This window comes from Colossoma macropomum, unplaced genomic scaffold (assembly GCF_904425465.1).
Source record: "Colossoma macropomum unplaced genomic scaffold, Colossoma_macropomum, whole genome shotgun sequence".
NCBI lineage: Eukaryota > Metazoa > Chordata > Actinopteri > Characiformes > Serrasalmidae > Colossoma > Colossoma macropomum.
Window position 1 is genome coordinate 17,752,084 of NW_023494804.1, and position 21,282 is coordinate 17,773,365.

Genomic DNA, 21,282 nt, shown 5'->3' on the forward strand with positions numbered 1-21,282 from the left:
GCATCGCCACCTGCTGGTGAGGAGTAAACCCACAAGCATATGTATCTGCAGCCCGGAGAACGAGTGGGCGTAACGAATGGGCGGAGGCACTGTCAATCATTTCTTGCATCGGCCAATCATATAACAGAGGTGGACTGTCAATCAAAACTTGCATTGGCCAATCACAAGTGGGAATTACCTGTCTCTCATTTTATGCATCAGCCAATGGTTTGAAGGAAAGTGCAAAAAGGCGTTCCATACTGTTCAGGCACGCGGAAGTGGGAAGATAGTTTAAAGTTTTGAAGTTGCCTTAAATATCACCGAATTTCTTATTTCAGATCAAGCCATTATTATAAGTATTGTTTCACTTATATGCTTATATGTACATGCTTAGGTCTCTTTGGCAGGTAAAGCAGGACGGAGTTCATGCAAACTCTGACAGACCATCACACATGAAAGCATCAGTGAACTGATAGAACATGTTCTTCCTGACTTTGTAGGTAAATACATGAGCACAATATAGAAATATGTGCTCATATGCAGTTCTGACTGGAATGTCTTTTTCTGAGTTTATTCAAACACTGATTCCACCTAAACTTTGCTTGTTCGCAAAAAGTGATTTCATAGCCACTTAGTTCCTAATGGAACTGTTTGCCTTCAGTGTTTTGTTCTTATGATCATTTTAGGTCTCGGGTCTGCAGCGTTCTCCTTCTCACAACATCCAGATTACACGGTAACGTTTGGCTGCTTCTGCTTAGCGATTTCATCACTTAATCCATTTTCCGTCCAGAACACGGCTAGAGAACTACATTTAATTCACAGAACCCATTAAAAGTGTCTGTCTGTTGCTGGTGGTTTTCAGTAGTCGCTAATGGTGTTCTGGGTTGATATCACAGTGTAAAGGATTCAGATTATTTAATCAGCTGTTCTGGGACTGATTCCATATACAGTTGTTCGTTTCCTAAAGTTCTCTAACGGCATCAAGCCAATTCCCATTAGGAAGCAAAACCATCAGGTTTTATTCTGATCGTCTTCAGCCTGGCTTTCATCAGTTTCAGTAGTGTGTTTGTGTTTCTGCGAATAAACCCGACATTATGTTTTATCGTCGTGGCTTTATTTTGAAAGTTTCCACATTTAATTACCTTATTACCACTATGACAACGTTCATATACATTCAGTGTAGCTCTTGTTGCCCAGCAGGTCGTGATTCGCTGTTTTTCCCTCATAAAACCAACGGAAACTCTGTTGTGTCAGAGCAGCACTGATGTCGTTAACAGGCTGAGAGTGCAGGTCTGCAGACAGACCCTTAGATTGGCTAATGCAAAAACTGACGGACAGCTCGTTCTAATCTGCGGTTGGCCAAGGCAAAATGTGATTGACGGCCAATAGTAGTAATTTAATTGGTTGATGCTAAAAATGATTAACAGACTCCCGCCCCCAGTTACCTCCCCTTTAGGGCTCCGGTCTGCAGCATTCCCCTTCTCGAGTAAACGGTACAATAAAGAGAAGGCCTGATGGAAAGTTGTAGCCTTAAAGGGGAATTCCACGGATCTTTTAAAATTTCCACATAGTTCAAATTTTGAGCTGAATACGGAGTTACTCAGAGTGGTTTTATGCAAAATACAGGACGGACCATTTCACACCAAACCACTCTGAGTGACTTTGTTTCCATCTTAACCATTTAATTATGCAGAAATTTCGCTGGTGGGGAGGCTAATACAATAGTGGTATGTTGCACCTAAACTATTTTGAATTACTTTGAACTTTTTATTTTATTCGAGGAAAGTTTGTTTTCAGCATGCTGATTTAAGCATTACTTTAAGGAAATCTGGGTAACCAAACATATCTTGGCTGATCAACTACATTTGGGGCTGGGAGGAAATGATAAGAATTCAATTTTTTGCTGGAGCTCTCCTTCAAAGCAATAGTAATGTTTAGCAATAGCAATGTTTTTCCTCTGAAATAATGCCTTCCCCCAGGCTTTCCCCATTTGGAAAAATAAATTCCAAATATATTTATTTATTTAACCATGAGTTCTATATAGAACCATTTGAATGCGTAGGTGGTTCTTTGCATGGTGAAATGTTTCTTCAGATTGACAGAGAAATTGTTGTTCTATATAGCACCAAAAATGGTTCTACTATTATTATGATGTCAAGCTTGTAACAATAGAAAAAACTGTTTGGTGCTATATAGAACCATTTTCAAAAAGGTTCTACACAGAACTCATGGTTCTAAATAGAACCATTGCCTTCACTAAAGCACCCTTTAGAAACCATATTTTAAGTGTGTACTGCTAAAACGACAACAGAACGACTGTAACCTTATAACTCACCGTAGTGCGTTTCTGTGCTTCATCACTCACTGTCTACGCAGGAGGACGAACACTGAAGGAATACTGGGGGAAGTAACTGAATCCAGCACGGTCAGAACGCTAGCCTTCAAGCTAATTGGTAAATCACAATTTTATGCACAAAAACACAGTGAATTAGTCAAAATACATATTCATAATTCATATAGCAGCCCGAGGATGTGATATCGTTTAACTGGTTTAGTTGCATCATAATTTTGAACCCTAAACTAACGGTTTTGTGATCTTTGATGCCGTTGGGGAGTGAAAGTGCAGACCTGCGCCCTCTGCTGGTTGCGTTCAAAACATTTTGAATCGCCGTTCATTTCGCCATGGAGACATTTCTGATAACGGATTAAATATCACCGAAAGCTGAAACTTGTAATTTTGTGACCATATAAGCTCAACAGATATGAATATAAGATATAGATTTTTGTCTGAATAATATAACAAAAGAGATTAAATCACAAGAGAACTACAATTCAAAGGCGCTTCACCTCCAATTCACTGTAACCTGTGCGTTAAACGCAAACAGCAGGGGGCGCTCTGACCACTTTCCTTCCCTTTTCGTGAATCACAATGTTTTGCTTGTCTTACTAAAACTGTTCTAATTCTTAAAAGGCGTCAGAAATTAGAATAGAGAATAATAAAGCCTTGCTGAAAAAAAAATATAGAAACCATTAAAAGTTCCTGGTGGTGTCCTATAGTCAGTAATCCCTGCAGAAAAAAAGACCATTACAGCCATTAGGATTAAAACCCTGATGGTATTGAGACCAATAGTTTCTTGTAGGACACCTTCAGATCCCATTAGAAAAGCATCAACTGGAATCAGTCCTAGAACACCTGTTAAACCATTAGAGCCCTTTACACAGTAATGTCAGTCCATCAGGAAAACACAGAATACCATTAGTGGCTATTGTACGCCACCAGAAATCTACAGAAATTTCGAATGGTTTCTGCGTGTTTTTCAGCAGGGATGGTATGGATTGTCTTCTGGAAAAATTATCCTCATAAACTGTTTATTAAATCTTGACACATCTCAATACAGTGCACATTTTATGAAAGAGAATGATTGCAAAACATTTGTATAGTGTATAGTTTGTATAGTGCATAGTTTAAACTGGACTGGTTCCAGGTGGTTGCTAGGGTGTTGCTAGCATAGTTGCTAGTGTAGTTCTATGGTGACATAAGAGGGGTATACTAACTTTTGGCCACAAAGTTCTGACACTCATTGCTATGGGACGAAAAAATTCCGTTGCTACACAGAAAACATGGAATCTAATAATAATAATAATAATAATAATAATAATTGGATAAAAGTAAATGCCACAACAAAACAGTAATTCAGGTTGAATTCATAATTACCAACATTCAGACACCAACACATTTTTTGCTAAATAGTATCTTTTTATTGTTCATAATTACTTTGCATACAGTATAATCACTCAAATGTTGGTGAAATTGCTGGATCCACCATTGATCTCAAACACTGTGTAACCTCATCCACCTGACAGAACAGGTCAGACGTGTTTTTGCTTCGTCAGGCTACATAATGCACTGGTCTCTCCAGCATCAAGCCATCAGATGAGTTGGGCATCCAAAGAAATCATAGATCAGTCCATAACATGCGAGCAACTGGCAACAAATCACCAGGTATCAGATACACGTCACAGGAGTCTCTAAAAGAATCAAAATAAATATCCTTTTAAACTGCTGTACTGTACTGACCCAATCTGTGTAGGAGAACTGTACGCCGCCTTCTGCTCCTACAGCTGCTTTGTGAAGATTAAGCTTAGTCTTAGTCTAAAAATGGTATCCATAGTGAGGGTTATTTAGTCTTGGACTAAGCGTGATCTGTGTGGAAAACTGCTCGTCTGTCTCTTTGGTCAAAACTGACCCACAGTTCTTTGTGAATTCTACATTTTAAGAAATACTTCAGCATATTTTCAATCTGATCTCTATTGTTGCATCTGTAGCACACAGAAAATGTTTGTTCTGATATGTTTTCCTGTGCTTAGAAAAGAATAGAAAACTGTAGACTCACAGTATACTTACAATGGAAGCCAGTGGGCAACTCCTGAATTCTGTCAGTGTTTATTTTAGTAGACTTTCATGAAATCTTTGGAATAATTCAAATAAATGAGCTAATTGTGCTGAAAATCTGTATGGTTGGTTCTTTCAGAGAGGACACTAGATTTTAGGGAAGAATTTGTGCTAATTTGTTCCCAGTGTAGCGGTGTGGTTTTATCACCATGGATATCATAAAAACATTAGAAAAAGCGAAAGTGTCTTGAATTACTGTTCAACTGTGGGGCAATCACATAGGGTCCCTGATCCACCAGGGGGCGCTAAGTGTGTAAACGTATTTAATGCATTTGTCAAATAGAGTACAGAGATTTTCTTACATTTAACTTCTTACTCTGTTTAGGTTTTAAAGGGGAATTCCACCCATTTTTTCAAAATTTCTTCATAATTAAATGGCTAAGATGGAAACAGAGTCATTCAGAGTGTTTTGGTGTGAAATGTTCCTTTTTAGAGAAACTGGTGGTGAAAAGATCCAGACGTCCACCTCTAAAAGCTCCCTCACAAAAAGTTATTACATGAAATAATTATGAATACACTGTCTGATGTCTGACATTCTTATGGTAAGGTTCACTGGTGGTTTCAGATGGTAATAAAATGACTTTATTTGTGTTTTGAGACAGTATATTTTGTAAAAATCCAGTCATGGTATATGGGTACACATAGGATATTGTAAGGCAAAATAGTCCCCAAAGAAAAATGTTCAGATTTTCCACTATTTTACCATCATCACCAAGGCACGTGTAGGGTCACTGGTCATTTTGAACCTAAATAAAATGGCTATATTTGTGTTTTAGTCATGGCGATCCCTGGTTCCTATCACCACCACTGTAAAGAAATCAGAGCCTCTACAATCAACCATTTTACACCAAACTACTCTGAATGTTTACACCTCAATCACTGATTTACCCTTTAGGTCTTTGTATTCTTGCAACCTTAATGAAACGCTCAGATTGGAATTCATGTGTTTGTTTTTACTAACCCTTTATCTGACCCTTTTTTCATCTTTGTCTTGCTCTAATAAAGAGCAGCTGAGGGTTAGTTTACTCTGCTGCTTAGTTTGTTTGCTGCATGATTCGTGATTCTACGGAGGCCTGCTAGTGACACGCTATGTAAGTAAAAATAATATGTAATAATACACAACTTAGTAAGGTGTGGGAACGGGACAGTTAAGTCATGGTCACGACTTAATAAGGTTTAGGTCACCAGTTTGTTCATATTAATGACAGATTTGAGTCATTTACCTACACAAATGTGAGCTATGCAAAAAATCTCATTTAAGCAATGAGGGTTGTAATGTAAATGTCAACGAAACAAGATGCGAGATATGAAACAAGCCAGATGTTAAACAAGTGTAAACACATCTGTCCCTCCAAGCCAGATTCGACAGCCAAAAACCCTCCCAATACTGTGACTCCTCCCCCTGCTGATCTTCATATTGGGAAAAAAAATGCTTACAGGACTTCCACCCCTAAACAGAATCATCACTGCTCCTTCAGTTCAGCTCCTGAATTGAGTTTCTCCTAATTTAATTCAGCACAAGCTAGTTAAAATAAAGCTCCAGTTTGGTTAATCTTTACTTCGCCTCATCATTATTCACTTTCTCGCTACAGTACATTACATATTAATGCATGTGGTCCTTGACTGCAACAGTTAATACAGGAAGCTAATAATATTAATACAGATTACATTTAAACAGATGTCATTATTTTAATAGATAATTGGATATTACATGCCATTCAGCAATCGGATTTCAATCTGACTAACCAGACACATTTAGTCTAAATGCATGTGGTTAAAATCTTATTAGGTTACAATCCAAATACAGTTCACATGAAACGACCAGGTGTGAACAGGGTCACTGTCACAAATTACACATGTTTATTTGTGGAATTCGGCAGCTGCCCATTGAATTCTATTATAAAAGTCTGTCAAGTCAACAGGTTTTCTGTTCTTTTCTAAGTTTGGGGACGTGTTAAAATTATAGTCTGTGGTAACTGATAGTAAGATACAAGCACAGCAGATAGAGCTTAGGTTGAAATCACTGAAGCACCCCTTCAACATCCATGAGCAGTCTACCACCTTCATTGCATCCTGTTCAAAGCTTACGATATGGAAATCGAAAGAACATTCCAGTAAATACTGTTACTGCTATATCAGGACTAACATACCACCCCTGAAGCCTTTTATGCAGTAAGGTCCTCCAGGGTGCCCAAATATCAGCACAAGGGTCAAACACTTCCACCTAGTTTAATAGCTTTGGTTCCACATACCAGTTACACGGCCGGGCACAGTTACTATCTGTCACATCCTTTGAGAAAAAAGACATGTTTTAGGAGGTGTGCTTGTCCTCATGAGTACAAAAATAGGCATTTCCAAACATATACAAGTTATTTGCTGCTCTTAAACAGATGTGATACATCCATAAATAGCATCCAGTGGATCTCTGTTCATTGACATTTGAAGGTCATTTGTACACAGAGCGCAGAGTAGACACTTTGCACTCAGCTGTTTGGATAGAGAGATATGTACTTTGCCATTAAAGTGGAATTCCACCCATTTTTCAAAAGTTCCAAATAGTTACATGGTTAAGAGGTAAACAATGTCATTCAGAGTGGTTTGGTGTGAAATGCTCCGTTCTAGAGAAACTTGCTGAGGAAGAATTGTTCACAATGGTGGTGATAGGAACCAGACGTCCGTCTCTAAAAGCTCTCTTGCAGAAAGTTATTACATTAAATGGTTACTAAATATGCTGCCTGATGTCGGAGACATTCATAAAGGGTCATTTTGGATAGTAAATAAAATTTGCATTGCATAAACATCATGATTTCTGGTTCCATTCACCACCACTGTAAAGAAATTTGATACTGTACGTTTCTCTTCAATGAACCATTTCACATCAAACCACTCTGAATGACTTTGTTTACATGTCAATCACTGAATTATACACTAAATTGAAAAAGAAATTGGTGGAATTCCCCTTTAAGGACAAATCGAGTTTGAAAATGAAGCAGCAATAATAGTAGCAGTCTAATATCTATGAAGTAAGCACAGTTTCAGGTTGAGGTCCCTTTTTTATTTTTAGATTATAAGGACGGGTATTTAGTCAGCTATCCTGCTCTTAGCCTATACGGTCAATATTCTGGCCATTATCTAATAACTAAAGGTGTTTTTTTTCCTTACCGTTATTTTAATGAGCAACACAAATTCATATTATAGTCAGTCAGTATCGAAGTGCATAAAAGTGCAAGTATAGCTTTAGATGCATTCAGTAAATTGTTTTGCAATATGGCCCCAAAAATAATCACTTCTGAAGGGGGCTCGAAAGGAGATCGCTGTAGCTTATGCTGTTCCTAACCTAAAAGATATACATTTTTGTCCTCCAGTCCAGGAAATCTGTATGTTAGCTCTGTGGGTCAGCAGCTGTTTAATCCCCATTTGACCATGGATTCAGACACACTCAATCATTTCCTCAACAAAAAGAAACAAGTAAACAAACAAACAAACAAACAAAAAATGCAACACCTGCTGGTTGAAGGAAGAATTCAGCGTCGTTTTGTATAAGCAGAGAGAGCAGAATATCCGTTAGGAAGCACTATTCTGGCACAGTATTATCTTATGCCATAGAGGTTGTGACACTGCTTTCACGAGGCGACTCGTTCTCGCGATAGCCCCATCTTTGTAGTTCTCTGTGAACCTGTCAGCAGAGAAAAGCTAACATTTCTGAGGTAAAAATAAAAAACATGAGGAAAGTTTTATGCCATTTCAACCGCATTTATCCCCCTGCTCAGATTCTGTCATCAGAATTGTGGATAATGCGTCATTGAAACCGTAAGGCTTTACAGTAGAATGTGACTTGGCCGGCCATACGATGGCCAGGGAGTCGCGGGCGGCCTCTAGCTGCTCTCCGAGGAGGTGGGGGGTGCGGTGGAGGACGAGCGGCGGCGGGACACCGACTGCGAGCGCTCGTACGGCTGCAGCTGGACCTCCAGGAAGTCGCGGTGCTGCTGGCTGATCAGCTGGCTGATGAGGCCTGGCAGAGCCTGCAGGTTGCTCAGAAGCGTCTCCAGCTTCGTCTCCAGGACTGCGATCCGCTTCTCCGTGTCCTCTCCACGTTCATTCAGGTCAGAGATGAGGTCGTACATGATGTTCTGTGTCTACGGGACCAGCAAAGAAGAAGCAAACGTCATAGCAGACACTGAGTAATTCATAATAGATACTGAATAATTCAAAGTAGATACTGAATAATTCATAGTAGATACTGAAATCATAGTAGATACTGAATAATTCAGAGAACATACTGAATAATTCACAGTATATACTGAATAATTCATGGTAGATACTGAATAATTCAAAGTAGGTACTGAAATAATTAATAGTAGATACTGAATTATTAATAGTCATTACTGAACAGTATGTTTAACAATCAGTAACTGAATAATAAGCCTACTGTTTAAGGATTGAAACATTGTTGCTGTAATAACAATATGTTGGGCCCACAATAAAACCTTCACAGCAGTCCACTTTCAGGGGACAAAAACAAACCAAACAAATAAATAGAAAATAATCAATTCTAATTCTGTGAGGCATTAAAGATGACCCCAAATCAATGGAATTCTTAATTATTTTATTTTTGACTTGGTGGATTAAATTATTTATTTTATTTATTAAATTATTTATGTATGTTTACCTCTATATTCATTGTACTTGATAACTTTTTTAGAGTTTTTTATGTTTTTTTTAGTTCTCTAAGTCTTCAGTAATATGTGTGCTGTGTTGTGCATGATGTAACCATTTTGAAGACAAGAGACATTAAGTCATATATCTAGTTGTAAAAGCACTTTGGTTTTGTTTATTTATTTAAAAAATTAAACATTGCCGGATGAATCAATCAACTAACATCATCTGTCTACAGACTGGGGATTTACTGTTGGTTGAAATCAAGGAAAAAATGGAACAATGCAGGACATCCAGGAAAAACGCTTATCCTTGGTTTTGTCTAACCGCTGTCACTGGAGCACAGCTGAACTACACAACTGCTAAACAAAGGGACGTTGAGAACACTTCCGTCTCTGTGTTGAGCCTAAAGCTGTAAATAATGCAGGCTGTGAGCTGTTGTGAGCAGTGCTGCCTGTTGGGCTGGGATGAGGTGTTGTTTTGTAAGCTGATTTTCTGCAGTAGAGCTTTCATCAGCTCTGAAGTCTCTGAGAGAAACGCTCCAGTGACTGTGTGTGTGCGTTGTGTGTGTTGTGTGTGTGTGTGTGTGTAGTTCCAGCTCAGAGCACCAGCAGGATACACAGAGACTCTGCAGTGGGCTCTGTTCAGTCGTTTTTGTTCCAGCCAATCAAATAATCACAAAAACGTGACCAAAAACAGATTTATAGCCTTTTTCCTAGGGGATGTACTTTGCTCTAGGCAAAGATAGGCAACCACCTAAGGTCCCTAGAAGCTCCATAAAAATACTAATCAGCAGTGGAGAACCCTCAGGGCCTCCTAGGCCTTCAGAGAATGCTCAATGATTTCTGTGAAATAAAAAAATACAAGACTGTAATTTTGGGTTCATTTAATCAATATAATCATCCTGCTTATTGTATTTAAACTCTGTAAGGCTTATGGTACTCTCATTTTACCATAAAGTTTTGGTTGGAGACAAAAGTGGTACATTCTGTACACAGTCTACAGAAAAACTGTAAAATCAGGACATTTCCCTGTGGTCTCTTCCATTGGTTAGGACTTCAGGAGTTGAACTGAAGGCCTTACATTTGTTAGATTAACTACAGTTGTATTCAAAAGTCTGAACAACCCTGGTTAAATGACATGTTTAGTCAATTTTCTGAGTAAAAAATAAGTGAACACACTTAAATATGGCATTTTCTAAACACACTTAAATATGGCATTTATATTTATATTATATTATGTTATTTTTCATGTACTTAAAAAAAAAGTTATCACATGTACCATTTCATGTCACGTGACATTAGTGCTAACATACTATGAGAAATCTCACACGGGCATTAGCGGAAATCATAGCAGCATCATTGCAGAGTTCTTATTTTTGACATTTATGGCCCAAACTACTGTCACTTACAGTGGTTCCCCACTGGTATGTACTGGTGGTGCACTAAAAGGAAAAATTCTAGATCAAATCCAAAACCAAAATTCTATGAACTCGGCTGAAACTGAAAACTGCAAGAAAGAGTCCTTTTATATACAACCCCATTTACAAAAAAGTTGGGACGCTGTGCAGAATGTAAATAAAAATAGAATGCAATGATGTGCAAATTGTGTAAACCATATTTAAAGGAAAATACTACAAAGACATATAAAATGTTAAAACTGAGAAATTTATTTCTTGTTTTTTTTCATTGTGTTGAAAAATAAATTCCCATTTTGAATTTGATGCCAACAACAGGTTCCAAAAAAAGTTGGGACGGGAGCCTGTTTACCACTGTGTTTCATCACCTCTTCTTTTAACAACACTCTGTAAGGATTTGGGAACTGAGGAGACTGACTGCTGTAGTTTTCAAAGTGGAATGTTTTTCAGTTTGAACTGTTCTGGTTTCATATTGGATTTCAGCTGCTCAACAGTTCAGGGGCTCATTTGTTGATTTGTCGGACCACAGGACACTTTTCCACTTTGCCTTAGTGAATTTCAATTGAGCTCAGGCCCAGAGAAGGCAGCGGCATTTCGGGATCCTGTTTCTATATGATTTCTTCTTTGTGTTTTGGAGTTTTAACTTGCTTTTGTGGATGCAGTGATAACCTGTGTTCACAGACAGTGGTTTTCAGAAGTGTTCCTGAGTCCATGCAGTGATTTCCTCTACAGAATCATGTCTGTTTTTAATGCAGTGCTGCCTGAGGGCCCAAAGATCATGGCCAGCAATTACTGTTTTTTGGCCCTGTCCCTTGCATACAGAGATTTCTCCAGATTCTCTGAATCTTTTAATTTTATTATGTTCTGTAGATGAGGAAAATCAAACGTTTTTTGCTATTTTACATTGAGAAACGTTATTTCTTTCACAGAGTGGTGAACCCCTCCTCATCTTAACTTCTTTTTGTACCCGGTGATGTTACTGACCTGTTGCCAATAAACGACCAGGTGTTTTTTTAGCATTACACAACTTTAACAGCCTTTTGTTGCCCTTGTCCCAACTTTTTTGGATCGTGTTGTTGGTATTAAATTCAAAATGGGCATATATGTTTCAAAAACAATAAAATTTCTCAGTTTCAACATTTGATATGTTGTCTTTGTACTATTTTCAATTAAATAGAGGGTTTAAATGATTTGCACATCATTGCAATTTGTTTTTATTTACATTTTGCACAGCATCCCAACTTTTTTGGAAATGGGGTTGTATAATAAGGTATTTTATTTAATCTTTTGCTTTTTTTTTCAGGTGACATTTTCTGCCTTGTTTCTATTTTGGATGGCATTCTGGGGCATCCCAGATATATACCCATATAAAATAACCTATGCTAAAATATACAACATCCCAAAAAGGCTTTTATTTGCAACTGTAGCAATTATTTTCAGTGCTGTGCCTTGAGAAAGTTATGGTAAATTCAAGGCCTAGTTCCTGTTTTGGAATAAGGCCCACTGCCCCTGCATCTCACGGCCAGGGCCTAAAGTTTTATTACACACTTCTATAACCAAAGAACAGCCTAGCCAGTTTGCAGTCCTGGTAGTTATTGAATAATAAGCCTTAGAATGTAATACGCCTGGGATTTCAAAGGGGTTAAGGCAGCATTCTGGAGCTGCAGGTCAGGCAGTATCATCGCCGCTTCATTTTCACACATTTGATGTGTTACTGTAACCAAAGTAAAGCCCTCGACATCACAACCACAAGTGCGCACATTTTAATAAGCAGAAAACTGTCTTTTAAAGTTTAGGCGCCAGCATATGCACCACTAGGGGGCTTGTGTGAGGAAGCTAAATCTGCCCCTGCTTTCTCTATCATGATACCAACAATTGAGGGATATCCACTCCATTCCAGAGTAAATGTATACTGGATCCAGGCGTCACTGCAGGACTCACAGTGTGAATCCAACAATATTCGCCATGTCCCAGTTCTAAAAAACAGTGTTAGTTACAGGCATCACTTTAAGGTATTTCATTTAGTTGCATCATGGCTGTAAACAGTTGTCTTAAAAATGGGTCTGAAATCCCAAAACATTTCCCCCGCGAGACTGACTGGGACAGAATAACGGCTCATCCAAAACATGAGCCTGAGATTTACCCTAACTGACCCTGTGAATGTGAAATTTTATGCTGAACCCATTTATCTGTATTCTGAACTGATTTTAAGACTGTAACTGTTTTCCCTGAAAGCTCTTATCATTTCAGAATGCCTGACAGACTGTGTTCCTGATCTGGTCTTAAAATCTGCTTTATTAAATGTTCTGAGCATGAAGCAGAAAAATACTGGTAAAGCAGTCTTCTGTTACTATGCACCAAAGATTTGGAACTCTTAAAAGGGGGGGATTCCAACAATTTTTCAAAATTTCTGCAATTTTCAAATCAGTAAGCCAGAAATCATCATATGTTTGGTTGTCATGAGAAAATATTAAAAGAAAAAACAGATAATGGCAACAGCTATTTAGTCTTATTTAGTTCAATTTGTACAATTTTGTTCCTCTATACTGGATATTTTCCATGGAAACAGGTAGCGCAGGCTGCTTTTGCATTTCCATGGCAACGGGCTTATAGATTGGATCTGAACATGTTTTCATCACGTTATAGCAACATTCGCATTAGATAGTTGTTACTAGCTAAGACAAGATGTAAGGATTTGTGATGCGACCAAATTTCTGTAACTTTTGTATAACTTAAGCAAAACCAGTGCAACCCAGTCCAGGCGTCTTAATTTACTACTTTTAAAAGAAAATTTAGGATTTTTAGTTGATTTTTTAAAATATTGTTTCTTTTGTATTTATTTACAGTCTTGTTTCGTTTTACTGTTCTAACTTTCATTTTTATTCCATTTTGTTTCTGACTTTAATGCCTTCTTGATTTCTCTACGTCTTTCAAAAGAAGTAACATTACTGAGTCAGGACAGTAAAACCTGAAATAATCAGTTAAAAGTCAGAGGTGTTGGGTTGGATTTCAGGGGAGCTTTTCAGATCACATCATATGTCTTTATGTGTTACAGGGGAATGTCACTGATTTTTAAAAGATTCTGCATAATTAAGTTTCTCACAGTGGTGGTGCTAGGAACCAGACATTTGAAGAGGTTAGCCCCTGTATGTAGAAACTTAAAAATCAGTGATTGACCAACATTATACTGATGAAGATATGATGACAATAGAAGGCTATTCACTCAATCACATCCTTCACCAAGTTTTGTGAGTTCGCTTTGATCTGTTTCAACACACTTACAATCACCATAATTATTTGCTCGGGGAAGGGGTCCGAGGTATTCTTCAACACATTGCGTGCAATTACACATGTCCACCAGAGAGGTCTCCAAATCCCCAAAACTTACATAGTGCAGCTTTAAACAAATATTGTCTGCTGTTCACCGTCTTACTGTTTTCTTTATTTATACTGTAAAGCACTTTGAGCAGCACTTTACGTATGAAAGGTGCTACATAAATAAAGATTTATTATCATTATAGATCATAAATAGATTATTATTATTATTATTATTATTATTATTCATTATAAGCTTTTTTTGTGCGAAGACACGAAAAGTAATGCGCACCCGAGGAGGAAAAAAAGGACAGCTCTTGCACATCAGCAAGTCTGTGTTTGAGTGAAGGAGGCAGAAGTTGCGTAGCTGCCGGAGTTATTTTAGGCTTCATTATACTCGGCTCTGCTTGTGAAAGCATCTGCTGTTAGGATTAATACTGTATCAGCCTCTGATGGAGGGAGGCAATTACAGCAGCGACAAAAGAGGGCGCAAACGAGTCTGAGTCACGACTCGCCACCTTGTTCCTCAATGTCACCGTCTAACGTTTCTCCATTAAGAGGAACAGAGGGGACGACGCGGTGACATTAGCTAATGCTAATGGCTCTCACGACACAGCCAACTATGACACGACCACCGGGGTCAGCCGCATGTCAGAGCACAGTGTACATGAAAGAGAGGGAAAAAGGAGAAAGAGTAAGGGAGGGGGTTGGGAAGGGGGAGGGGTTTAAGCTGATTCATCAGATCCTGCAGTATCTCCCTTCCCAGGTTGCTGTGTTTTTTGTGCGGAGTCAGGCAGGCAGCGTGCCTGGTATTCCCTGCGGTGTGTCATTTCTTGTTAACGCATTGCAAAGAGCTGAGAAAACTGCGAGTGATGAGGTTCAGATGTGCTGAAGGTTTATATTTTACATTTTTTTGTATTTAATTTTTTTCTTGGTTCATTTATAGCGTGTGTATGTGTTTATGCACCAAAAACATTCAGAATTCATTTTTATATGACCATTTTCCAACCTCTCTTTATGCCTTAGAAATAAACAGGATGGTTTTGTTATTGTGCCTTCAAGACTGATATATGAAAATGCTCTGATTGGCTGTCCTATATTGTGCCTCATTCTTTTTTTTTGTTTGGTCCAACTTATCAAACCTCAGAAAAACTTAAGTATCTTGATGTATATTATGTAATGAGCAAAGTGTCGTGATATTGCACAGTACTGTGCAAACGTCAGAGACCACCGTTTGTTTATTTAATTTTCAGTCAAAACAGCCTTTAAGGACAAGTTATTCATTAGGAGGTATGTCTGAGGCAATTAGATTTAGATATAAGGTAATTAGATATAAGCTAATCTGCTTGCATAAGGAAGGAAACTCAAAGCAGGAGCTTCTAAAACTGGAGTTCAAAAAATTATTTAAAATTATTATTAAATAGAAAATGTTACTCCTAACAACCACCTGTAAAGCCTCGTAGACATAAAAACTGTCCCCATCAGATAAAGAGCACTTAAAGCTTTCATCTTTGAGAGAGAGGAGAAAATCAAGCTGCTTCAGATCTGAAAACATCCACCGGTGTTTCTGTCCATCCTTCCACTGTGAGAAGACAACTCAGTGCTGTGGGTCTGAAAGGATGTGTAGCTGTCCAGAAGCCTCACTGAGAAAAGGAGACGGAATGTGTTTGATTACTTCAGAGATGGTCAACCAACTTCTAAGACTGAACTTTGGAGGTGTGTCGGCAGATGTCTTTGAGAAACTGAAAGCGAGTCTCCTGAAAAGAATAGAAACTATATAATACTTAATGGCGGTTTTGACTGGAAATTGAATAAATGAAGGACGCTGACTGAGTTTTGCACAGTTCTGTACGTGTCCTCAAGGCTATGATGTCACAACCATGATGAATTCAAGACAGGCAGTTTTTGTGGATTCCATACATAGACTGTACTGACTGGAGATGCTTGGAACTTTCAACAGTGTTTCCTTTAGGTTTGGGCAATATGATGATATTTATGTTAAAATATGCTCATTCATTGTGAATATAAGTAATCAAAGAGCACTGAGAAACTGCAGGTTTCATGACACAGAGAGCATAATTAGTGCAGTATGTGATAAGTATAAAAGTCATTGTATTCATAGTTTTTAAAGAATATGTTTTAAAATGTGGCACTACCGGTTCTTCTTGTCTGACACAACTTAACAAACCACAGAAAACCTAAATATTATGATATATAATGTGTATAAAGAAAATATATTGTGATATATTATTGTCCATAGTACATCAAACTCTTTTATTTAATAGAAAAAGTAAGGAGAATTTGGTTTTCCATGATGATATAGGCCCTTTAAAATCATGTTTTCCACAGTGACATTATAGTGAACAGATTTCCAGACAGACGTTTTGGTGCACAGATACACAACAGACAAAACAAAACTAATGGCAACATAGAAATAATCAAACAAAGTAAGAACACAGGACGTGTGCCAAGGCAAGCAACAATACAGGACAAGAGAACCTTCACATAAGAGCTATTTAAGTCTGTTCATTTGACACCTGTAGACTTACACATCTTTATCTGATTAGAAATCTCAATAAGCTATGAAATAAACTCCTATATTCTCTATAACATGCAGCGGTATTACATTCACTCCTACAGACTCCTGTAGAATTAGTGTGGGGGGTTTTAACTGGGGGTTCATGGTCACTCTTACCTTTGCGAGGTCCACTAGAGAGTTTGCTTGGTCATTCAGCTTCCGTTGCTCCATTTTAACACTTCTTAATCTGAACACAAGGCCATTGAGAGCCCAATACAGGCAAGTGGTCAGTTATTTATTAAATAAATCAACAAAAACTTTCAGTCTTATGCTGTCCATTTGCAAGGCATGTACACATTGGAAGGCAGAAGCAGTCCAGGGACATGCACAGGAGATGAGAGAAGATGCAGGGCTTGCAAGAGGGAGCGTGGTGGGCAGAAAGCATGCAAGTGTCCATTACAGAGGGCAGGAATGGACAGTCCACTGCAGTGGATCTCACCCATATAGTCTAACCTATGAGAGATTGTACTCAGACGAGGTAAAAGTGGCACATACAATGCAAAGGTACTGTGTGACTGTCTATTCACAATTTCTAATCAAATTTTACCATGAATCACAATAAAAAGGACATTTGAAGACGTTTCAGGTTTGGGTTGGACAGACGTAGATTTAGAGGGTGCAAGAAAAGGAAGCATATATCTTTCTCAAGGGACCTAATTTTAGGGAACGTTCTTTCAAGAATCAGCTCTCACTAGTTTATCTATACTTTTTGTATATTTAGTTTAACTTTTATTCACTAATTTATACTTTATTTATACTTATGCATGTTTTATACTAACATTTTTACACAGTTCGAATGTTTGTGACGTCAGAACCACAATGAATTCTATAAAAACTGGTTGTTGGGAAATGTTGCTTAAAGGACATATTTTTGAAGTAGCTCAGTTATTTTCATGGTGTATTACTGGTTATTAGAATGAAAAAAAGTATTATTGATGAGAATTTTTAGTAGTTCAGGAATTACCACTTAAACTCAAGTCTAATTTTACTTTTATTTATTAATTTATGCTTAATTTATGCCTTTATAATGCTTCTTACTTTGCGACTTAAACCCTTTGGAATGTTTGTGACATCACAACCATAACAGATTCTATCCTGGATAAGCAGAATATTCTAAAAAAATAATAATAATAAATAACGAGATTAGAATCTGTGACTGACCCTTAATTCCTGCTCTGAGGTACTTTTTCAACCCCTATCCTGTGGCTATATTGATCATTGAAGAAAAAAAGCTCCTCCTCTGTGGACATGAAGACAAAAAAACCTCTGACCTTAGATTAGCTTTTGCTTATCTGAGAAGTTTGATCAATATGACCCCCTAACCTAGAAAAGAGAATTAATTTCTGTGAAACTATTATGAATGTGTTGCTTCGCTGTAGCTAACAGCAGCTGTAATGTTAAGAGGGGGAAAGATTAGCGTGCCGTGGCAGCTAAACCAACCCACTTAGCCTGATCCATACCACTGCCATTAATTATTCAAATCCTCTATTTAATTAGGTTTCTTCTGAGCTACTTATCTTAACTAAAGCGAGCGTGGTCCCCTTTCATCCTCAAGGGCATTCGAAATAGAAAACTGAAGCGCACTTTGAGCTACGAGGCAGCGTTTGCCAGGCACTTGGCTGGCTAAGCAGCCTTATGCTAGCTTGGAGGAGTGGAAAAAAGAGAGAAAGAGTGAGAGAGATAGAGAGAGAGAGGTAGCCAGAGCGGAACAGCCATGCAGTTGTACCACTGGAGGGGGGGCTGAATCATGCTTTGAGTGTTTCATTTCGGAGGAAAGGCGACAGTTTGGGGATTGATTAGGGCAGAGATATTGCACTAAATGTGCTAATTAGCATGTGCGAATTGGATGACACAGATCAGAGAGGAGAGAATATGAAGGCCCTCTGGGGAATGGTGGGTAATTGGCCCAGATGTAACAAGCTTCTCACATTGCTGTTCACAAAGCAGGGATGCAATGATGAAGACTGCCAGCAGAGGGAGACAAAATAGGTACCACACAGCAATGCTAAGGGTAAAAAAAGAGCTCCAGAATGGAAGACAAGCGTGGAAGCTTGTACCGCAGCAGCGACCAAGGGGAGCCACAAAAATAAGCATCAGAATGAGAGAAGTTATCTTCACGGCAAATCACAAACATTTGGGGAAAGGTCCCTTTAATCCTGCTGAGCAGATGGCATTTCGAGGGCCGACGTGTTTTGTCTCCGTTCATTTCACAGTTGGATGGCTGCTACCAGATAGATAAAGTCTCTCACAGACCATTGGGTGTGCGTTCAAGTTATTGACTACATACAAGGTTTATGTCCAGCTTTAATAGGTATTGGAGTTTCAAAACAACACTCCTCCGCTTTGAAGGGGTCATTAATCATGCAATCCTGCAGCAGAAACTCTGATACATATCTATTCATATCTGTTCATATCTGTTCAGGGACACGAGCTGGAGATTTTGCACTATAGTGTTGGGGTAGTGACGCTGGGCTGCGTTTAAGGGGGTGTTTAGTAACTTGTTTTATTTTTTCTGCCTGCTAATTTACAGAGGCACTTGAGCGTGTTGATTCCTGCTGTCCGGGGGGAGAAAGGAAGCAGTGCATTCTGGGCCTAAAGCAGAACGGCGTGGGTTGTGGTGTCGGGGGGAGCGACATGCAGGAATGTCCCTCAGGCTCCTTCTGACCTTCACACACACATACACACCCACAAACACACTGAGCCAACAAACTTCATTCCCCACTTGGCCTTCACTGCTCCTGTAGGCCACTTACACAAATCCCACACTATTTGATGTGCCACCTGCTGGACCCAAGCTGAACTAAACACTAACAAATCCACACCACTCATTGAGTCCTTGCTCTTTAGGGAATTATCTAGTTCATAGTAATAGTTAAAAATCAAGTTTATGTGGAGCCCTGCTGGTGACATCCCTTCTTAATAAAATGTGGAAGCAACTTAGCTACATCCGTATTTTTCCAAAATTTTGTTCAATTATAACATATGTGTGGTTTTATTTACCAAAGACTTTATAACTCATTTGTACATGACCATCTTACAACCTCCCTTTATCCCTTAGAATTAAACAGGCTTTGTTACTGTACCTTTAAGACTGACATACACACATGATCTTTTTTCGGATTGGCTGTCCTGTATTGTGCCTCATTCAAAAAGCAATCCAAGCTGAAACACTCCTCATGACTTCAGTATTAGTGGGCGGGGCTAAACATCTATGGGCTGCATAGGAGCACATATGTAAATGTGCTGGTCAGTGAATTCAATACGCATTTTTTTGCAGCTTGCCTATTACTTAGTAAGGTGTGGAAACAAGATAATTAAGTTGTGATGGTGAAGTCATTCTCATGCCTTAGTAAGTTGTGGCCACTAGTTAATTTTGTTAAGAAAGAATGTCACAAGCGGCACTCCATAAATTTACACAGTTTACACATAAAACCTTACCCCAATATAGTTTTAGCAGCCAAGACATGTTTGGTGCCTGAAGTTTGCTTCTTTACTTTTACAAGGCTAATGTTGCTAACAAGCAATGGAAGCTTATAACTTTAGTTTTGTGCTGGAGCTATGCTAAAATAGCTAACAGTTAGCATTATGTAACTGGATGTCTAAATCATCACACACTTGGTTCAAACTGTTTGCTTCTGTGGTTTCTGACACTGTATGACAGACTGTTATCTAAATAAATGGACAAAGTACTGTAGCATTGCTAAAAACAGCAGTAGTGGTCATTTTGAACCTTGAATCTTGTATGTACTTTTGTCCATTTTACAGCTAAGTGTGTTAAAACAGTATCACACAAGCAAGTTTATTTGATATTACTTAACACATGGTTTGAGGCAATTATGTGGTGAATTAGGTATGTAGTTTGCACAAAGCTAATTGTTAGCTACCCCTGCAAGAAAAAACAGTAGACCAGCATAGTTGTATTTTGGATTCTGGTATGCTGGTCAACCAGTGTGGACATGCTGGATAACCAGTTAAACAAGCATAAACCAGCTTAGATCAGCACATTAGCCTGATAGCTACAGTAAGCAAACTTCAGATGCCAAACGTGTCTTGGCTGACTGACTATGTTTGGGGTGAGGGGAAAAACGTGTCCAAACTATTTCTTTAAGACTGTTTAATATATATGACTCTGGTATTGTAATTATGTGATTAGCAAAGTTACTACTGCTCCTAGCTTAGCCACAGACCCTGCACTTATTCAGTATGTACACATTTCAGTAGGACTTCTTCCTACCGGCCGCTGAGGAGGAAAAAATGAAAGGAAAGGCAGAGGCAGATGGATCTCCAGCCACAAATCTGGTTCCACAAGCCCAAAGATGAACCACCATAGTAGTTTAGCGGACAGTAGGGTTGGTGGAAGTAGACAGGCAGTGTGTTATTATGGGGAGGGCCACTCTACAGCTTTTGCTGTAGCTTTAGCAGTCATCCTTTGGTTCATGGAAGCAAAGTCAGGTCGAGTTTAATCAGTGTCTGTCTGATTAAAGGATTTAAATCATCACACTCATGCAGCAATGGCAGGAAAAAACACCCTCCATCATTAATAATTGAAATTCATTTGGAAAAAGGTGTACAAACTGGTAAGAAGTCTGGGTTGTAATTAGGTGTGATAAGTAGAGTGAAACTGGTAGACCTGCGCAATGCTTTGTTTAGACAAAGTGAATGAGTAAGCTTAATGTGGATATTTTTATGTAAATTGAAAATGGGCTACCACAGAAAAACAGCTCAAAAGTTTGGAATCACTTGTCATAATAATAGTTGTTCAGATCTACAGTGTAGAGTCAAATGTTCTAAACTAGAAACCAAAATGTAAATTGATGATTTATTCACAATTCAAAAGACTTTGGGAATGACAAGAAGTTATGACATGATGAAAACAGTAAATCT

The 21,282-nt window shown here is 38.5% G+C and overlaps 1 protein-coding gene across 1 annotated transcript in view; it reads right to left on the reverse strand.

Annotated features, from left to right (window-relative positions):
- Positions 1-7,589: 7,589 nt before the first annotated feature.
- kcnn2 (potassium calcium-activated channel subfamily N member 2) overlaps positions 7,590-21,282 on the reverse strand; it is a 73,517-nt gene continuing 59,824 nt past the window's right edge. Inside the window, exons 8-9 of the mRNA XM_036594932.1 lie at positions 16,516-16,585; positions 7,590-8,568 (exon numbers count right to left, since the gene is read on the reverse strand). Of these exons, the coding sequence (XP_036450825.1) occupies positions 8,308-8,568; positions 16,516-16,585 (331 nt within the window). The 3' untranslated portion in view covers positions 7,590-8,307. The remainder of the gene's footprint in view (positions 8,569-16,515; positions 16,586-21,282) is intronic.